General features: G+C 48.3%; 1 protein-coding gene across 2 annotated transcripts in view; it reads right to left on the bottom strand.

The window, feature by feature from the left end:
• The window catches only part of SPRED2 (sprouty related EVH1 domain containing 2), a 122,893-nt gene that overhangs the window by 30,969 nt on the left and 70,128 nt on the right, over positions 1–21,796 (bottom strand). The window contains exon 1 of one of the 2 annotated variants that reach the window (XM_045294143.1): positions 21,378–21,460. The exons of the other annotated variant lie outside the window; for it this stretch is intronic. Coding sequence (XP_045150078.1) covers positions 21,378–21,394 — 17 coding nt within the window. The 5' untranslated portion in view covers positions 21,395–21,460. Of the gene's footprint in view, positions 1–21,377; positions 21,461–21,796 lie in introns of those variants that run through there. 2 annotated transcript variants of the gene reach the window in all.

The following is a 21,796-nucleotide window of genomic DNA, read 5'->3' as shown; positions in this document are numbered from 1 at the left end:
CATTGTCCTCCTGTGGAGAGGTCGGTGGCTTTGAACCTCCGAACTTTCGGTGAGCAGCCTTCATCAAGGACACCACCTGAGCTCCTTTCCGGTAGGGCAGGAAGGCAGGCTTATAAAGAAGAAGTCTCAAAATGGTTTGTTTATTTGGGGGTGGTTTGGGTTGCAGGCCGTTATGCAGTTTCTGCAGATGTGAGGCAGGCCACCATCAGGAGTAAGCAAGGAATCGCGGCACATGACTAGGAGCGTGTATGACTGCGCTGCAGAGTAAGTGCCTCCGAGGTGGGGTGGGGTGTTGTCGGAGCCCCCCCTTCCCCCCACGTTTGCTCCCTTAGCTGAAGAGACCTTCTGAGCTTCAGTTTCCCCATTTGCAAAACTCTGAGACATGCTCCCTTGCTGGGCTGTCCCCCCAGGGGATTCAAAATCGGTTAGAGGTCAAGTGCTTGATATGGAGACCTTTCGAGACACTGTCACGAACATTTTTGCTGAAAAACTGAGTAGAAAGACCAGCCGGTCCTGGAAGTACAGCCCGCCTGGCCCCTGCAGAGTGGATTTCTTTGTGGTCACGCTCCTGCCAAGAGAAGAAGAAAATCCCAGACAGGCCTCCAGCAATTATCAATACGTTAGATTTTCCAAAGACCAGGGTTTTAAAAGCCATTTCAGGCACACCTATATCGGAAAGTAATTCCATCTGTCACCTGGGGACGGGCTTCCCCAGCACCGGAAATTCCTCCCTCCACTCCCTTGCTTTCCAGGATGGATGTTTACAGGCCCCATTCAAGCATTCCTGTCTCTGTCTCCGCCCCGCACCCTTCACCCACAGCCCTTATCTAATTACAAGACTCCTTTATCTCTCCATTATCCTGAACATTAGATCGCTTCCTCCCAGCCTTCCTTTCCACCCCTCTCACTGCACCAGGCCTGGAGAAGGATTAAGCCAAGACTCCAGGCTCCCCAGCTCCTCCTCCCACCTCGCACAGCCGACTCCTGGGCCAAAATATTGAGCCAAATATAACAACGACCCCCTCCGGGGGATCCAGGCCAGGTGCTGCGTGGTAACCTCTCTGCCCAACCTTCCCTGGTGCCTACAGACTAAAAGGCTCTTTGATTTCCTCCAGTTCATACATAAAACCGTATACATGTGTGTTCACAGATAAATGGCTTACCATCTTTTAAAGAACCAACCACATATTTCAGCAGAATCCAAAGTGTCAGGTCATGGTGGTTGGCGGGTGCTCACGAGGATCAAACACCAGGGAGGACGAGGTGATTTTTAGCTCTGCCCTCCTCCCTCGGCACTCCGGGTAGGACCTGTGCTCTCCCCCACTGGATGGCCCGGGACGCACGGCCTCCAGTTGAACTCCCCAGACACGCACCTTTGTACAATGACGCGAATGCAGAAAACGAGGGGTGGGGGTAGGGATGGCTGGGGGAGGCAAGCCCACGAAGTCCAAGTAGAGGGAGACTTGATGGCAAAGATACAGATCTGGTGGCGCTTAGTTGAGCCCATCAAAGGCACTGGGCTCCCCTTTCACACACTGGACAAGCACTGCACACGCCACAGAAGGAGGTGTTTCAGAACATTAAACATCTGCTTTGTAAGGAGGGCTGGTTCTCATAAGCTCCAAGTTGGAAAGGCATGATCGTGTCAGAAAAGCCTTCTCTACGTTTACCTAGCATCAGTGAAAACTGAAAACAAACAAAAACAACCCAAAATCCAAACTCACTGCCATCAAGTCGATTCCAGCTCACAGGGACCCATAAGACAGGGTCGAATGGCCCGCTGCCTGGCCGAGGCTACAACTTGTTTACAGGAGATGAGATGGTTAAAGTTTATGATGCCAACCTGGCTGATAAACAAATGTGGGGGTAACTGAAGGACAGAGAGATAAATGGCTGGGTGAGCCTCGCCCTTCCGGTTTCTCAGGTCTCTTGCTTTCTGATGGTCGGACCAGGGTACAGCTGCCTTAGCCAGTTCCCTGCTTCAGCTTGCACGACTCACTTCCTGAAAGACATCCCTGGGGAGAAGCTGCATGGACCTACCCCGATGCAGCCCTGGGTGCTGGAGCAGCCGTGCGGAGACCCCTACCAGCGCTGAGATGCTTACACGTTCACTGACTCGGCTTTCCTCCTGCAGTCGGCGTCATTGAGTGTGTTCTGTGAGATGGAGGAGGGCTTTGTGGATTGGTGTCGGACATAAGGGTTAATGTTGGACTTGTGGGCTTGGACAGCACTGGGTTGGGATGTTTTCTTGATGTGCACTTACCCTTTATATAAAACTCTTATACATGAGTTTCTCTGGATTTGTTTCTCTAAAGTACCCAGACTAACACAGGAGTAGAAAGCCTCATCATCTTCCTGCAGTGTGGCTGGTAACTTAGAACTGCTGATCTTGCAGTTCAAAAGCCCTAGGCCCCCAGGGCTCCTACAACATCAGTGAAGTCAGCCATAAAGTGCACCAGAACCACCACGCACTTGAACAAGCACCACCGGTAACGCGTATAGCCATGGAGCTGGTTCTGACAAACGGTGACCCCTCATGGGTCCCTAGTGAAACTGTTCTTCACGGGGCTCTTCAGTGGGTTGCCAGGCTGTCCTTCCAAGCGGATCAGGATGGACTCAAGCTTGCAATCTTTTGCTGAACAAAGGTGCGGGTTGCTGACACCATCCAGGGACGCCACTGGACAGGTAGTAATATCTAAATTTTGAGCTCAAGGTACCCAGGGCTACTGACCAGATTCACCAAGAGAAAAAAACAAACAAAACAAAAAACCCCACCAGGCTCTTCAGTTCAATCCTTTCACTTTTACACACACACACACACACACACACACACACACACACACACACACGTTGGAATTGACTCGATGGTACATAACAGTAACAATTTTTACTTGTGGGTAAGTAAAAATCACAGAAAGCTTTATTCCACAAAAGTATACAAATGTAAAGCTATTGTTTCTCCATACCCTCCCTTTAGATCTGTCCACTTCTGGAAGTGGAATTCCCACTTCCCTAATCCTTCCTTCAAGAATTCCACACCCTCCCACCTAAACCAGCATTGCTGGCATTCACAAAGGCACGAAGCAGGTGTTCCGTTGTTGCTTTAAAGTGTTCTTTCAGAGGGGAACCGATTGCAACGATCAATGTCTATGTCCCCCCAGCCCCCACCACATGACAAGAACAGAAACATGGGTGAAGGGTGACAGTGGTTGGTGTAAAATATGAAAATAAAAATAATTTATAATTTATCAAGGGTTCATGAGGGTGGGGGGAAAAAAGAGGAGCTGACACCAAGGGCTCTGTAGAAAGAAAAGATTTTGAAAATGATGATGGCAACATATGTACAAATGTGCTTGATACAATTGATTGTGGGTTTTCATAAGAGCTATAAGAGCCCCCAGTAAAATGATTTATTATTAAAAAATTAATAAAATGTTCTTTTGGTTTGGAGAACAAAAATAAGTTTGAAGGGGGCAATGTCAGTTTCCAAATGAAGTTCTCATAGGGAAGCCTCAAAGAATGAACAGGTCATGATGGAGCAAAACAAAACAAAATAAAATACCTCAGTGTACCTTTCTTGGCCTTTTAAAAAAAAATGAATGCAGTTTACAGCTTTCTTAAAATTTCTCTCTAATAAGTCCCGGTGGTCCTCTTATGTCCTTGGAGAAAACAAGATTACTCCTTGGGAATGCAAAAAATTGTCGTCACAACCTTCTGTGTAGAGCCCTCTGCCTTGAATTGAACTGACCCAGCAGGTCTCCCGGTGAGACTGTTTTTATAAAGGAACCATCGTGAGACTGAGCTAAGTGTATTACACAGAGAACTTGTCTGCAGTCGTACACCAATTAGATACATGTTTAAACACATCTTGTTTAGGATAAACCCATGTACACAGTACTTTTTTACTTATCCTTCTGTATATATTATGAAGGCTTCTAAAGTTTTTGGGGAAATTCCATCAACTTTTCGTTTCATCCTCCACTAACTGTCTGACACCCGTGTGTGTGTGTGTGTGTGTGTGTGTGTGTGTGAGAGAGAGAGAGAGAGAGAGAGAGAGAGAATCAACTCAATGGCAGTGAGTTTGGTTTTGGACATATGCACCATACTTCCACACCATTGAAAATATACATTAAGCACTCATTCAACCATTTTTACATGTACAATTCAATGATAAAGATTATAAACTTGAGCTTGTGTCACCACTTTCCCTGCCTCTGATTTTTGTTTCACTAATATTAACTTACGACTTCATGGCATCATTTCAAGGTTTAAACGGTCAAGGTTTAAAAGTTGTTTCTACGATTAGTCCAGTGGACTAAATGGATTGTGCAAACATTAGTCTCCAGAATCCTGATACCCAACGAACTAGATGATGCCCTGCTTCCACTATTGCCTGCTCTGAAAACGATAGAGTGGGAGGAAAATGTGGAACAGAGCTCAAAATCATAAGAGATCAGACTAACTACTGGCCAGATGGAGACTGGTGGGGCACCAACACCCTCCACCCTGACATGATATGTAATGAGCTTCCAGGAATAGAGTTCCGATTCTAACATGGTACCCGGGAAGGGAGGAAGGGTGCTGGCCTTGCAGTGACTGGGAATGTGGCCTTCATGCAGGAACCAGTGAGCGGCAGGCCAGCATTCAGTTGATAGGTTAGGAGCACCAGAGGGGCTGTCCACAGAGACCCCTCCTCCCTATGTGCTGGATTCGAAACCTGTGATTGAAGCCAAGAGAAAATGTTTCCAGAATCCTCTCTTTACCGTTGTGTTTCAAGCGAGTACTGTTTTGCTGCACAGCAGGTCCACCAGAGAGCCCTCTGTGTCCAAGCTCCACCCTCACCCTGGCAAGGTGGCACGTCCAGCCTCTGTCTTGCATGCCAGAATAAGTCCAGCATCTCTGCTGCTGGCACTGCCCAGCTACACTGAGACATACAAACAAACCTCCTTAGGCACACACCATTTTCTGGCGCACAGACGAGATGGGGTGAGGCCAGTTTCTCCATGATCACGACAGACGCTGCCAGCATGACTGATATTTGAAACATGGAAGACTATGGCATTACAGTTGTCAGCCATCCTTCAGAACCAATCCTCGCAAGTCCAAAGCCAGGAGAGATGGACCTCCAGTTTTTGCCCGACTGAACTTTAAAATAAAAACCTATCTTCCTTTAGAACAAAATAAACAAGTGGGTCTAAACGAACAGACTCAAACTCACAGCTGTTGAGTTGATTCTGACTCTCAGTGACCCGAGAGGACCGTGCTGAACGGCCCCCTTTTGTATTTCCCAGACTTTGAGATCTTCCCCGGAGCAGACAGGCTTATCTTTCTTCCAAGTGTCTTTGAAGTGTCTATGAATTTGTGTGGTTAGCAACTCAAAATGAACCAGGACTCCTTGTGATCTACTGCTGACTTCCATTTTTATATGCTCGTGACTCTTATCCTTCAAAATATAGGCCTTTTTAAAAGAGGCCACATGGTTATGTGCTGGGCAGCAAACCACAAGGTCACCAGTTCAAAACCACTAGTGGCTCTGTGGGAGAAAGACGGCACATTCTAGTCCTGTAAGGAGTCGCAGTCTTAGAAAGCCCCATGAGCAGCTCTCTCCTGCCCTATCAGGGTGCGGTGAGCCGGCACTGACTCGATGGCGAGGAGTTTTCAGTATACGTGTTGTGGTGCTTACATAATCTGGTGTCAACTTGCGAAGGGGTGGAGTCTAGCCTGTCAATCAGGTCGCAGCTTGATGATCTCCTCTGGGGGCCCCATGGAGATAAATAGCTCACTGGAGACCAGACACAGACACTCTGCTTGTCTCCCTGCCAGATGTTCCTGTTGACAAGCAACATGGAGTTATGCTGATAGCAGCCTGAGCCTTGGAGCTGAAGGAGCCACGTGGAGATCCATGCCAGTGCTAAGATGCTTCCACCACCACTGGATCCACAAGATCTTCCAGCCCCTGGCCTGTGATCTTCCTGTGAGCCTTGGAGCTGAAGGAGCCACGTGGAGATCCACGCCAGTGCTAAGATGCTTCCACCACCACTGGATCCACAAGACCTTCCAGCCCCTGGCCTGTGATCTTCCTGCACTCAGCGCTGCATGTGTTACATTGAGCTTGAAGAGAAATTTATAGACTAGTGTCAGACATATGGGCTACTATTGGACTTAGGAACTTGATCTGGATGGGGCTGGGATGTTTCCTTAATATACAATTTCTCTTTTATATAAAGCTCTTTCTTATACACACATGAAGTGTCTATGAATTTGTTTCTCTAATCAACCCAGGCTAACACACGTGTTTAATATATAGTGACGATTTGGCCAGCTATTAACTTCTAAAATATCCTAAAACGTCCTCATCCTCGGGAAGGGTTGGCTGCCTGAGTGGCCCTGCGCTGGGTTCTTCTCTGGCTGCAGTGCCTCATAAACCATAAACAACAACAACAACAAATCTCCCCCAAAACTCAAACTCATTGCCGTGTTGTCTGTACCGAATCATAATGACCCCAGCCCCACTCCCACCCAGACTTTCGGAGCCTGTAACTGTTCATGGGAGTAGAAAGCACTGCCTTTCTCCCCTGAGGAGCGGGCTGGTGGTTTCAAACTGTGAACCATGCGAATTGCAGCCCAACGCATAACCACTACACCACCAGGGCTCCTCATCAAAACCCATCACAGCCAAGAAAAGGAAATGCACCGAAGACACCGAGATCCAGCCTGGAAGTTTGACAAGCTGCTGAGGAGACAGTGCCGGGCGATTAGGGATCCTGGGAGGGGCTGGAGGAGGGGCACAGATGGACAGTTCTAGCAAGCTAGAATAAACTAGCCAAGGCAGGTCAGAGTGCTGGAAAAGCTCCCCCAGCGAAAGCCCTTATTCTCGGGGCAAATCTTCTGGTGCTGCTGAACGGGGAGGGGTGATGCCCACAGCAGTGCCCTGCCATGCTGGAAACGACCCTGACCAGAAGCTGTTTGCTGGCTTCCTTTTCAGCAAGGTCTACCGAGTTGTATTAGATGAATCCCACTGTGCTGTGTTTAAAATGCAATTTTTAATTTAACCTCTAAGCTTTTATCTCCCGCAGTTTCAACAAGCACAAATTCTTCCTGGGAGAGCAGTGATTCATTTGGATTCTACTTACACCAAGGCTCAATTTCCCACCCCCTATCCCTTTTGTAAAAATCTCATCTGTTTCATTTTATTTATTTAATATATTAAATGCCTTAAGGACACCGAGCCATAGTTGTTTTTTTTTTTTTAAGCTTTTTCCTATCAGCACTTAAATTCAGAAACCACAGGACAATCTGATATTCCTGATGACTGACATGCATAATTGGGGCACAACTGAGTTCAAGGCACTGGGGCTGTCTGCTAATCCCCACCCTACAACCAGAATGCAGGGCACAGTCATAAACTCCGGCAGTGGAGTGTCTGCTGAGATTGTTTGCTTCAGCACCTGAAAGGTACTTTTAGAATGTGCACCTGGGGCAGGTTTTTAAAATGACTCTTAGGCAACTCTTCCGTGTGGATACAAGTTTCCTGAGCAAGAACATCCAGGGACCAGCCATGGGCTGAGGCTTGGGTCAGTATCACTGTTGGTCACTTGCTTATTATGTGGAATGCAACATCAACAAGAAAGTGGACCGCTGTTTCTTGAACTTTGAAACCTACTTGTTCTAATCTCGACTGACAGCAGAAATGATCATTTTCCTCCTCTAAGGACTGAGGGTTCCTGGGTAATGGCCCCTTAAAAATTCTAGGTGAGTTCCCCGATGAATCATGATTGTTGTTGCTGTTCCCCAAACCCAAACTCACTGCCATCGAATTGATTCTGATTTGTAGTGACCCCACAGGACAGGTGGAACTGCCCCAGTGGGTTTCCGGGTCTAACTCAGAAAGTCCCGCCTGTGTATTTTGAAGTACTTTTGTGTTTTAAAGCACGGGCTCCAAGAAGATTAAACATATTCACTTCCAACAAGTAAGTTTTGGCGGTGTAGTGGGTTACACGTTTGAGCTACCTGAAAGATCAGCCGTTCAAAACCACCAGCTACTCATCCGGAGGAAGATGAGGCTCTCTAATCCTGAAAAGAGTTAGTCTCCGAAACCCACAGGAGCAGCTCCACCCTGTCTGTCCTGCAGGATCGCTAGGAGTCAGAATCAACTCGATGGCAGTGAGTTTAGTTTTTTGGACCCTCTAGCAACAAAACCTCATCGATTGGAAAGTAAATGCTTAAGAGATTTCTTTTTTTAAAAGTCAGCATCAACTCATCCCCTGCTGGATCCCAGGTGAGGACCATGCTGTACCAGGCAGATGCTTCAGACATAGCAAATCCTCTGTACCAGGCAAGGCTGCCTCGCCAACTCTCTGAGGGGACCCACTCCCTGCTTTCATTTTACCTATAGTGACCAAGAGTCACACCTGCTGTGGATGAGCTGATGAAGTAGTGCTGTCCATTTGTATGCACCTTGGTGTGCTTCATTTTAATGTTGGGTCTACCGTAGCAGGAAAAGCAGCCGCTCTGAACATCAACACGGCTCACTGAAGGTCAGTTCAAACAAGGGAAGAAATTATGGCCAAGGGTTGATCCCAACAGTTCATTCAGAATTCAAGGCAGCTCCCGGAGAGTTCTCCATTTTGGTCAAAAACTACCCAAACGACTCTGGCGTACGTACGCTGCATTTTTAAAACACGAGTTATTTGACCGAAATCAAAATAGAATGAATCTACACCTAAACTGCAATTTTTAAAAAAAAACTAAGAAAAGAAGAAGGAACCTACTTATCAAGCTAAGGGGTTCTGTCCGAAAGGGGGCTAGTTTCAGGGTGAGTACGCAGTTTGCAGTGGGGATGAGGGAGTCTTGGGAGGCAGGGGCCAAAGTCTGGATCTAGGGATGGAGTTTGCTTTTACTGTCTGCTTTCCTGCCTAGGTGATAAAACTCCGAGCTCAGTGGGGTTCATAATTAAGCAGGATCAAAGGATCAGCAACTTAAAGCAAATACAACAACCCCCCCCTGAAAAACCCTTTCTTCTTCCCGAACTTTTACTCCAAAAGCAGTCATTTTCTTTGGCTTTCCCTGTTTTACACACCCTTTCTTCCAAAAGTGGCATTTACGACCCACGTTTAAACCCCAAAGGCCAGCTAATGGAAACGTTAGATTACTACACAAAATTAACTCTCACCACATTAAAGGGGACATGGAATAGAAAAACTGTTACTTTAAAACACAAATGCCCAAAGAGCTGTTTCAAGTTAATAATCTCCAATTTAGGCCTTTAAATTGCAGTCCTTGAACTTCTGCATCTGACTTTCTCAGCATAGTCGTTCTTTCTCATTAAATAGGAGAAAGAAGAGAAGAGAGTGCTTAATGATCTCCACCCGCGAGTGTTTAGGGGAAAGTGTGCTGACACTGAGACGTACTTCGCAATGTGTTCAAAAAAAGGGGGGCGTTTAAGATGGACAGGGGAACAGATAAGTGGGTGATAAAAAATTTAAGTCTGTTCACTGTCGTTGGAGTCAACGCGTGGTGACCTTAGGTATAATAGAACAAAGCATTGCCCCAGCCAGTGTCATTTGCGTAATGGCATGTAAGCTTGAACCTACTATCCCGTGTTTATGATGGCCGGTAGGTTTGAGCTATTGCCCCATGTTCATGATGGCCGGTAGGTTTGAGCTATTGTCCCATGTTCATGATGTCTGGTAGGTTCGAGTTATTGTCCCATGTTCATGGCTGGCAGGTTCGAGCTATTGTCCCATGTTCATGGCTGGCAGGTTCGAGCTATTGTCTCATGTTCATGATGTCCGGTAGGTTTGAGCTATTGTCCCATGTTCATGGCTGGCAGGTTTGAGCTATTGTCCCATGTTCATGGCTGGCAGGTTTGAGCTATTGTCCCATGTTCATGATGGCCAGTAGGTTTGAGCTATTGTCCCATGTTTATGGCCGGCAGGTTTGAGCTATTGTCCCATGTTCATAATGTCTGGTAGGTTCGAGCTATTGCCCCATGTTCACGATGGCCAACAGGTTCGAGCTACTGTCCCATGTTCATGGCTCGTAGGTGGGATCTCATTGTCCCCCTTCATGGTGGCTGGTCGGTTTGAGTCCACTGTTGTGGCTCTCGTGTGGGTCCTTCTCACTGAACATTTCCTTGCTTTACTGACCTCCCACGTCAGTCAGCCAACACCACGTCCTTTTCCAGCTGTTGACTGTTCTTGACCATGCATCCCAGGTCAGTGAGGCCACTTCCCACCATCCTGCCTTCTGGTTGTATTCTCACATGTGAATGATCCTGTGCCTATCCTTTTTTTTTTCTTCAATGTTTTTATTGTGGTGAAACACAGATGTAAAAACGTGTGCTGCTTTCTTGAGATGCTCAGTGAATGGCATTAGTTACGTTCAGCATGTCATGCAGCCAGCACCAGGACCCATCCTTTCCCCAAAGTTTCAGCTCACCTCACGCTGACAAACTCAGTACCCCTTAGGGCAGCGGTTCTCAACCTTCCTGATGCCGAGACCCTTTCATACAGTTCCTCGTGTTGGGGTGAGCCTGTATGTGGGCGTATCTGCATGTGGGTGGATCCGCATGGAGACAGTGTCTCGGTTGCTAAGACCATTGGAAATATGGTCGTATGTGACCCCTGTGAAAGGGTCATTCGACCCCCAAAGGGGTCTCAACCCCCAGGTTGAGAACGCTGCCTTTAGGCAGTGATGCCCCCCTCCCTGCTCCTTTCAGCCCTGGTAACCACTTGTTAAACCTTCATCTCTATGCAGTTGCTTCCTCTAGATATTTCGTGTAAATAGGATTATGTAGTACTTGTTTCATTGTATCTGACTTAATTCATTCACTATGTCGTCCAGGTTAATCCATGTTATACACCATGTATACAAATGCTGTTTCTCTTTATGCCTGAATTATATTTCATTAAATATGGACATGTCATATTTTTTCCAGGTTTTGGCTGTTGCAAATAATGCTTCAAGGAACATTAGTGTGCAAGTATGTCTGAGTCTCTGTGTTCAAGTTTTGGGGGGGGGTGTGAATAGGAACACACACGTACACACACATAAGAAGACTGATGAGGAATGGATGCATTTGAATCATGGTGCTGGCAAAGAATATTGAAAGTACCCTGGACTGCCCGAAGAACAAACGAATCTATCTTAGAAGAAGTCCAACCAGCATGCTCCTTGGAAGCAAGGGTGGCGGCGAGATGCCGTCTCACACACGTTGGACATGTTCTCAGGAGAGCTCAGCCCCAGGAAAAGGACCTCGTGTTTGGCAAAGTAGAAAAGAGCAAACTAGGGGAGAGAAAGACCCTTGACCAGAAGGGTTGACACAATGGCTGCAACAATGGACTCAACCCTAACCACCACTGGACGATGGGGCAGGACGGGACGGTGTTTCGTTCTGTTGCACACAGGGTGACCGCGAGTCAGAACCAACTAGATGGCACCTGCCAGCAACAACAGTAATGACATAAGTACATGGTATAGAGGTAGCTATATGGTGTGTGTGCATACATACACACCTATACATGAAAGGTCAGTGGTCAGAACCCACCGGCTGCTTCAAGAAGAAAGACGAGGCAGTCAGTGTTAGTGACGATGACAACAGTGCTACTCTGTCCTGTCCGGCGGCCGGGAGTCAGAAGTGGACTCGACAGCAATGGACCTGGGGTATATATACAGGAAAACCTGCGAAAACCAGGACCTGTGTAAGGCACAACCCTAACAGAGAAGACAGAAAAGTGGGGCGTGCACCCTATCAAAGGCAGGATGCTTCTGGGACCAAAGAAACAAGGCCCTGACAGGTTTCACGGGGGCTGGAGTTTTGTCACGTGACTCCGTTTGTCGGGGACTTGTGTTGTGCCCAAGGCTCTGACACCCAGAGCCAGGGGCTCAGGAGGCTCTAGGGAGAGTTATCTTCCCTGGTCTGTTGCGGTGGGCTGGTAAGCTGCTGCCCACGGCCTCACACAGAGAAATGAAGATCCAAGGCAGCTGCGGGCTTTGGGGAGGTCGTCCTGAGTCACACCAACAGAGCAATTCTGTCTCCCTTTTCTCCATCTGTCAGCGTAACTGGAGCCCAGGTAGGGATGTTGGGTAAACGCCGGAGGATCAAACCCATTAGCTGCTCCATGGGAGAAACAGGAGGCGGAAGTCGGAAACCCTCAGGATCGCCTCTGTCACAGTGGGTTTGATTTTTGCTTGGGTCCCTGGAAGTCATGCTGTTGGCCAAGAGCCCTGACCTCCAGCACACCTCTCCCTCTTACTCCTGGACGGAGCCCAGTGCCTTCCGATGCAAAACGGGTGGTGGGGCTATAGGACCTTGGAAGTCTCTCCTTTTAACTTCGTTAACACTTTCTTAGCTGTGCCATGTTGTTGGGCTCCATTCCATCCATTTCCAGTCCTACTGACCCCATGTGACCAGGGAGAACTGCTCTAAAGAGTTCCAGGTGGTGACATGTTTGTAGCGAGCGTAGTCAGAAGCCACTCTGAGGAAGAAAGACGCGGCTCTCTACTCTCTGGAGAGTGGGAGTCTTGGAAACCCACACGGGCAGCTCTATCCTGTCCCACAGGGTCCCCATGAGATGCCACTGACTCAGTGGCAGTGAGCTTGGTTTTGGGAGCATTTGATCTTTGGGTGCCAGGACTCATTTGCTGTGCCACTGGACCGTATGATCTGAAAACGGAAACCAGAGCTGCAGCCATCAAGGTGATTCTGACTCAGAAACCACCCAGATAGTCTACAAAAGCTCCAATGATGAGTCGGCATTGACCCAATGGCAGGGAGGGAGTGAGTAGGGAAAGAAGAGTTGTTTAAGCATATCATGATGCAGCCACAAAGGTGAGATTCCACAAATTTGGCCACCTGAGAGGAAACATCCAGCCCCATCATTGGAGCTGCAGGCAAAGAAGAGAGGAGCGATCCACGCCCTGTCTCCCAAATAGTTCATGCTCTAGCCATGCTCCATGTTCTATGGACCAGCTCAAAGTAGACACTGGTGTATATGTGTGTATGTTGTGTGTGTGTGTGTGGGGGGGTGTCAGGAAGGTAAAAGGTAAGGAAGCAGTTGCTACTACACCTCACAAGGGGGGTAGGTTCACTACAGCCTTTTCATCAACAACTCTGTGTGTCACGTTGTAGGAGAGGTGACGGTCTGACTGCCTCCATGAGCCGGATGAAAGTCCCTTGCAAGCCTGATGCTTCAAACCACAATGCACTTTCCCTGGAGGCAAAAAATGAAATGGTGGTGCTGGGGCTCCCAAAGACCTCTCTGAAAGCCTAAGCGATCCTTGAAATACCTAAATCAGCTCTGTACCCAAATAACCTGCGGGCCCACTGGCGGCCTCGTTAACAGAAGCCTCTTTCCCTGCCACCAGCTCTGTACAGCTGTTGCTGGGCTTCCGCCTGCAGTCTTCCTCCCCAGGTGTGGGGGTTTCCTATCTCCACCCCACATCCCAGGCTTCATTTTGGGAGGGGGGGCTTCGTTTGGATCCTGGCATGAGGAGATCTTGAATGGAGTCCCTTCGTGGTGCAAATGATCAACCATTTGGGCTAATCCAAAGGGTAGCAATTCAAATCCATCCAGAAGTATCTCAGAAGAGAGGCCTCCCCAACTACTTCCAGAAGAGCATGGTCACTGGTAACCTGGTGGCGCACAGCCCCACACAAGATACACTCAGGACGAACATGAATCACAATCGTGTGGATGGCAACTGGCCTGGCTTCGGGTTTACATCATAAACGGCCCTGAAAAAGTCCAACCTGAGTGATTTGGTCATTAACATCTTCACACCTAACCAAGAAGTAGACCTTAACATCTTCACACCTAACCAAGAAGTAGGCCTTAAGATCTTCATACCTGACCAAGAAGTAGACCGAGCTTCCGTGTTCCAACTCAAGATGACTGGTGTTTCAACACCTATATCGATGCTACTGCTGACATATTCCAAGCAAGTTTGACTGAAGAAATGGTCCTTTCTTTCTATAGGTAAGGACTGCAGGGGAGCAAGTCTTCAGGCAGGAAGAGGACTGGCTGAGGGGTCAGATCTGATCCCCTGCAATTTCCTTCCGGGTCATCTACTCAATACCTGGGCTGCCATGAAATTACCTTCCTGCCACACAAGACTGGAACAGTCGTGAGAGCATACAGGCTGGTTGGCTACCTGAGAGTCTCACATACCTCGTGTTCTTTTCACTGATTGGAATATTCTGGGCCGAGGTGCCGGTTTCAGAACAACCTCCAGGAAACATCAGTGCTGTGTCCATAGCATTCTACAGTTGGTTGTGGAAGGGCTAGAAACGGTTTGGTTTCACACCCAAGGAGTCCTGGTGGTGTCGTGGTTACGAGTTGGGCTGCTAACAGAAAGGTCAGCCGTTTGAAACCACCAGCTGCTCCTTGGGGGAAAGCTGGGGCTTTCTACGCCTGCAAAGAGTTAACAGTCAGGGAAGCACACGGGGGCATTTCTGCCCTGTGTGTTCAGTTAGAACGGACTCGATGGCAGTGAGCTTGGGTATGGGTTGGGGGCAGAGTTGCTGAGGACGCACGCCTTCCTGGATGCCACCAGGACACCCAGCCCAGCGTAAGTGAATGTAGCGATGGTGGAAGTCCACTGCTCCCGCAGAACCACAGTGTGGCCATGGCCGATGAGATGCAGATACACAGTCCTCGGTCACGCCGCCACAGAACAGGTCCTGCAGACCCCTTGGATCAAGAGGGAGAAGCCACCTCCAATGCTTCCATGTTGAGTAAAGAGGCATGAGGCAAAGCTCAGCTCCCCCACTGTGGCTCTGGTCACCTCCCTGGACTAAGCTCGCCTTGTCCTGGGTCCTCTAAGAAAGTATCTTTGAAGGCGCTCTCAACATACCATCCCTCCTGATAAAGAAAATTAAGTGTCCAGCAATTTCCTACACAGACAATATGTATGGAAGCTCTGTCGATGTAAAAGGGTGGCCAACTATGAGAGGAGACACGATTCCAAACCCAAACCTAAACCCACGGCCCTTAAACTGATTCCGACTCACAGCAACTCTTTAATAGGGTTGGCACTATTGGAGTGGAATTCTTACTGGAGGTAGGGAGCCGCAGCTTCCTTGGAGCAGCTGGTGATTTTGAACTGCCAACCTTGTAGTTAGTAGCCCAACACCTGGCCTGCAGTGCCACCAGAGCTCCTTCATACGACAAGATACCTGTTTTTATGTGTTTGCACCTAGAGACTTCACTCTACGAACCACTGAACGTCAAATCCTAACTCAAAAGGTGATTTGAGAAATAAAGAAGTGCTACCACCCCCCACCCCCACCCCACTCAAACTCACTGCCATCTGGTCCTTGCTAACTCATAGAACTGCCCTAGGGAGTTTCTGAGGCTATAACTCTTTATGGGGCCACAAAGCCCTGTGTTTTTCCCGAGGTTACCCAAGATAACCCCAAATTCAGAAATACTGGTCTTTGGCTAGGGCACGTTCCTACAATCCTTAAGAAGTAAACGTTCCCACGATTTCCATTTTCAAAACACTCCTCTAATTATTCAAGGTGCCCTGGTGGTGGCAGGGGCCAGGCGCTGGGCTGCTAACCTCAGGGTCGGCAGTGCAAACCACCAGCTGCTCCATGGGAGAAAGCCGAGGCTGTCTGCTCCCGTAAAGGTTTTCCATTTTGGAACGAAGGAAGCCTATGTAGGGTCGCTATGAGTCAGAACAGACTTGATGGTAGTTCTAACTGTAAAGGTAACACATGCCTGTGGTACCAACTACCCTACGTAAATCGCAGCCATCTGTTGGCCTAAGAAATATGTATTCCACACTCTAAGGGACAATGAGCATATCTGCAATATCTTCTTGAGGCTACTATTAAAGGAAGGTCTTGTGATTCAAATAAAAATGCTAGTGTTGCCTAAGCTTTGGTCCTCGAGGTATAAGGCAAATCAGATATGGGAAAACCACACACATTTCTTGGGTGTTGGTCTGACTGAGTTCAAAAAGGCACTTTCTTACAAAATTAGCTCAGAGAAGCACAGGATAAAGTTAAGCTGAATAGATCTGCCGCCCCACCCCATTGTTAGCTTCAACTTCTTGGCCTACTACATGTTCATCAGATGCTTGACCTATTTACAACACAAGCTATAAAATTCCTAAAAACGGTTTTTATGATTGTTGCAATTGCTGGGTGCCTTCAAGAAGATTCTGACTCATAGTGACTCCATGAGACACAGAACTGCCCCCCAAGGGTTTCCAAGGCTGAACTTTTTTATGGAAGCAGATCACACGGTCTTTTCCCCCACTGAGCCATTGCTGGGTTCAAACTGCCAACCTCTTGGTTGGCAGCCAAGTGCTTTAAGCACAGTACCAACAGGTTTCCCTTTAATGACCAGCCCATTTTTATATTTCTTCCATTGTATCCTCAGGACCGAAGGAAGCCTGGTTAATTACCTTGCTTGCCGAAAGCAGAGAGGACTTGAAGTACTTGGGGATGACTAATCAAAGGCAATAGCCTTCAGTGTGGTTTACAGTTCAACCTGAAGCAAACAAAATTCCCGAGAGCTAGCCCGATGAGCAACATCAGGATCTGTGCAGCAGATACTGCAGTGGCCAAGGAATTCGTTTTGCACCACGGGGCCAAGGGAGCAGCAGTCAAGAAAGCGAAAGGCGTATCTCATTGGGCAAATCTGCTGCCAAAGACCTCTTGCGTTTAAAGTGTGCAAAAGCAACGGTGTCACTTTGGTGCACCCAGTCCAAGCCATGGGATTTCAATCACCTTACAGGCATGCAAGACCTGGACAATGACCAAGGAAGACAGAAGAACTGATGCTTTTGTCGGTGAAGAATACTGACTAGACCATGGCCGGCCCGAAGAGCGAACGCCTCGGTCTTGGGACAAGGTACAGGCAGAATAGAATGCGTGTTAGAAGCGGCGTGTTCTCAGGAGGGACCAGGGTGTCCCCAGAGAAGGTACGGAGAAGAGGTCACTGAACATGAGGAAGACTCTCAGTGAGAACAAGTGACATGGGTTGCAAGCCGGGCTCAAACACAGCTTGTGAGGCTGGCACAGCGCGGGGCAGCGCTTGCTTTTGTGACCCACTGGGTCCTTACGAGTCAGAACCAACTGGAAGCCACTTAACCAAGACCCTCAGTTCTGGCAGACAAACTGTCACCACAAGGATGGCCTACCCGTTCCGATTCTTCTATGGGGCCTGGAGGGGGTGTTAGCGATGCCTTTTAATATGACTCAAGCAGAAAGATTCAGCATACTGCGGTTCTCTGGGGAAGTGACGAGGTCACACAGGCACCCACAAACACTAATTTCGCCTTCACCCTTCCTGAGCAGCCTGCATGCGTGACACATGCCGCCTGCTCTCCATCTAATGGAATTCAAGAGCCTCCCCCCCCCCCCAACAGCAGGGCCCCAGAGGCCAGAGCAAAGCCATCTTTCCCACCTGGGGTACAAGGAACATCTGCTTATAAGGAAACCACCCAGAGCCAAACCCAGCCCCGGGCAGCTCCAGTCAGGAAATCTGTGGCACAGCCATGAGTTACTGCCACCAATGGAAAGCCCCCTCTCTTGGTTGGAACTTGGAAACGGATGGCATCTCTGGGCAGCGCCTACACACTGAGTTCGGTGAGCATGATACAGCCGCCATGGCCGGGGCTGCTCTCAGAACGGGCAACCAGGGCGGTGCCGCTGTCACTCAAGGTGAGAGCTCTTTTGGATAGGCCAGAAGCACCTGCCTGGTCTGAAGACTGGTTCTCAACCTGTGGGTCGCAACCCCTCTGGGGGTCAAATGACCCTTTCACAGGGGTCGCCCAATTCATAACAGGAGCAAAATGACAGTGATGAAGTAGCAATGAAAATAACTTTATGGTTGGGCGGGGGGTCACCACCACACGAGGAATGGTAATGAAAGGGTCGCGGCATGAGGAAGGTTGAGAACCGCTGCTCTAGAGTGACCCATGGTCATGAAGAGACAACAATCATGACTCCAACAGGAAATGCCGGGGCTTCCGTACTGTCTTCCACACCCAGGATCCTCTGGACGCAAACCAGCTGTGGGCAAACGTATCCCTGGAAGCATGCTCATGGCTAATACAGGTACACGGGGTTTGGTAGGAGAGTGGGGTGGGTCACCCACACACGCACAAACACACCCATCGAAGTGGGATCTCTGCCCCACAACGATGGCTTTTCCGTCTTCCTCTCCGGCTTTTCTGAGCTACACAGGACCGTAGCTATCTCCAGACGATGTTCGAGGATGCAGCCCTCCCACTATGAAGGCAGAGAGGACCATATGCCCACAAATGTGGGGAGGGTGATCTCATAGCACAACAGTGCGCAATGGAATGGACAACAGGCCTCGGACCACTGGCGCCCTCCCCTGGAACTACATTGATTCCCACGGAGCCATCCATCCTCTCTCCACGCACCCAGAACCAGTCTCTCTCTAGATAAGTACTTTAAAATGTTGATAGATGATCCAAAGTGGCTTTACGTGAGTCCGTTGACACCCGTTTTTATGAAATGGGCTCATTGAGAATGGAGGTCATTGGAGCCCTGGTGACACAGCAGTTAAGTGTCTGGAGGCTATTCAAAAGGTCAGCGGCTCAAACCAGCCACGCCATGGGAGACAGAAAAGGCTGCCTGTTCCCCCTGTACAGGTTTACAGCCATGGAAACCCCACAGGGCAGTTCTACTCTGTCCTAGAGGGTCGCCAGGAGCCGGAATTGACTTGATGCCAAAGGGCTGGGTGAATCATTAGGCACCCCACCTTAACAGAGGCTAAGGGGCGGCAGGGAGCCTCCACCGTGGGGAAACGGGAAAAACCAGCCTGTGTTGACCACTCTGGGCTCCCTAACCTTTGAGGAATCAAAGGCTGTCTCTCTCTGGCTGCCACTCACTCAAGAGACTGAAGGGGCACTAACAGGCTGCGGGGGGGCTTTGCACAAGGTGGCATCGCTCTTCTTGGCTTCAGACAACATGGCCACCAAACCCATCAGCTGGGTTGTTGAGGAAGGCAGTTTGGTCTTGATTCCCATCCAAGAAGCGTTAGATGCTGAAGAACCAGAAGGGAACTGCTGGAAGTTGATTACACACCTAACGATAAGTGCCTCTGGATTACAGCCTCCAGTTCACTCTATGAATACAAAGGAAACTCAGAGAGGGATCTATGGCCAATAACAAATCCCCACTGGAGGGGGCAAGGCAGGAGGGCAGGGCTGAGCCCTGCTCTCAAGCATTGCTTCATTTAACAAGACCCAGTAGCAAGTGGTACTGAACCCAGGTGGGCCTATGAATGGCGCGCAGGGTGAATGATACAGGAGACCTTGGGTCCTGGCCTCCTTTTCCTTCAAGAAAGAAGGGATCCAAAAGCCAGGTGGTCCATCGGGACCCACGGAAGTCTCCTGGTGGTTACTAGCCACTGAGCCTCAGATCTGAGGAGGGGCAGTCACCTGTCCCCGCTGAATCTCAAAGATGCTCCTGCCTCAGGATATGTGTGATGCAACTGAAGATACAAGCAATCCACACTGCCCTCAAGTCAGCTGCATACAGTCTAAGTTGGTCTCCGCCACACACCTCACAGGAAAACAAGGCGTGTTTCACGGAAAACACCAATAAGCCAACATCTAATCTATATGCACATATACAAGTGGACATTTCTCTCCCACTATATATATTTACACCTGCCTGGGCTCATTCTGCTAGCCTCAAGGAAAAATAAAATAATGGAGCCTGACACTTCAGAGAAACCAGAGAAAAGGAGTGATTCTGCTTTCCCGATGAAACATTAACCATTCATATTCTTTGCCTGACTGCTCATGACAAACTAAACCCCAAACCAAGTGAGAGCCCCAACTTCACCTTTAACTGCACGAAAGCCAGCCGGGGCTTGACTTAAGCTGGGTCTCCTGGAAAGCTGCGAATGCGAAGACTAGAATCTGAAGTATTTTTTAATATCGCCAAATGCTATTATTAAATGGGTGCTATAAAACATTAAATATACACACACATTAAAAATAAGCACTACGGATGGGGGCAGGAAAATTCTTAGCAGAACCCCCACATACTTCAAATACCACCCTTCCTCATTATTGTCCTCGACCATAATTAGCAATGTGACAGCCTAACAGGTGGCTTTCATTTATAGAATGCAAAATTAATGAAATTGGGAGATGGTCCTGTCTCTGAAAACAAGTTAGCCATTCTAAAAATAAAGAAAAAAGAAAAGAAAGAAAAAGTGAACCCCCCACTCTATAAAACAAACAGAAACACACCAAATGACCCCCCTTCAGGCTGGTATTGGCTCTATGTTATTCACATGTCTAATGCAAGGTGTTACCGACGGCTTCAGATTCATCTACCTCAAGGAGAAAGAGGCATCGTGATGAGTTTTACAGAATGGGGGTGGGGATGAATGAAGCTTGCCAAATCTCCCGGCTTGTTAACCCCCAGATATCACGGCACTAACAGGACTTCCCACCATAGACCGGGCTGTTTTACAGATGTTCAACCTTCTGGAAGTTCATGGGCAGTTGGGTTTGTTACAGGTCCTGGCCCAGCCATTCTGGATAGACAGACCAGCAAAGCATAAATAGTACTGCTATAAACTACCGGTAGCATCTGTCTCTTAACAAGTGAGGCTCAAAAAGTATTTTTTAAAAGCATGAGGAGACAGTGGACTGTTAACACACATAGAAAGGTTTGCTATACTCAAACAAGATATGCACCCTAACTGGCCAAGCACTGCTTATACTGAATGAGTCAAAAAAGAGACAGAAGGTCAGACAGGCAGGCACAGCCTTCCAATTATGCAGGGCGAGCCCTCAGATCATGTGAGTTGAAATTGTAAATGTTGCTTCCACAATCCCCACTCCCCTTTTGCCCACCAAGAAAAGGGAATGCATGCATGAGGTAGAGAAAAGTGAAAATAGCCAGATTCTTCTCTCACGGAGGGAATAAAGGTTTCTTGTATTTAGACATGCATTTGGAGGGGAGGCAGAAAGCAAGCAGTACGTTAAAAACACAACTAACATAATCCAATCATTACCATGAGACTGACCACCTCCTCCCTCTCAGCTCCCTTCTGCTGATTCATTTTTTAAAAAATCTACCCACCCGTTTCCTAGGTAGCATCTTTTAAATCGAAGACACGGTCCAAGGGATCTACAAAACCTATTTCTATCTGCCTCTCCCAGGAGAAATGTGGGGTCAGAGAGTGGGGGAGGGCCAAGAGCTCACTGCCCATCTGGGGACCGACACTCTCCTATCTGTCCTTGCACGTGGACACACACACACACTCCCTGAAGAAACAAAAACGTTACAAGTACACATCAGAAAGGTTAGAAACACCGGGGGAAAAAACCATGTATATATGAAGTTGACATAAATGGTGAGCACCTACCTCCCGGGAGAGGCCATTTCCTCCTCTACATCTTTGACCCCAGGCGCTGGGCATTAGCATTATGGCTACTGTGGCGTTTCGGGCGAAAACGGAGCCTCTCTAGCTGACCTGCAAACCAGCTGGCTGCTGGAGAAGTGGTTTCCCCCATATGTGATTCAGTCTCCTTGACAAATATACTGCATTGTACTGGATGAGTCATCGAGGGTTAGTCCGTATTTTATAGGCCTGTCGTGTCATTACTCACATTCAACATCCTGCTTCGCTAAAAAAAAAAAAAAAAAAAAAAGTGGAAGCTGGAAGCCTGACAGCTGACGGGTGCTTTTTCCAATTAAAATATTGTTTGGAAAGATTCCTGTAACTTCAGGTTATCAATCATTGATGATATTCTGAAATGCCCCGGAAGCCAACAGCACAATACC

This window comes from Echinops telfairi, unplaced genomic scaffold, assembly GCF_000313985.2.
Source record: "Echinops telfairi isolate 266 unplaced genomic scaffold, ASM31398v2 ScPeMD7_2573;HRSCAF=3158, whole genome shotgun sequence".
NCBI classification, from domain to species: domain Eukaryota; kingdom Metazoa; phylum Chordata; class Mammalia; order Afrosoricida; family Tenrecidae; genus Echinops; species Echinops telfairi.
The sequence above is the reverse complement of the archived record's forward strand: the minus strand, read 5'-3'. Positions and strand labels throughout refer to the sequence as shown.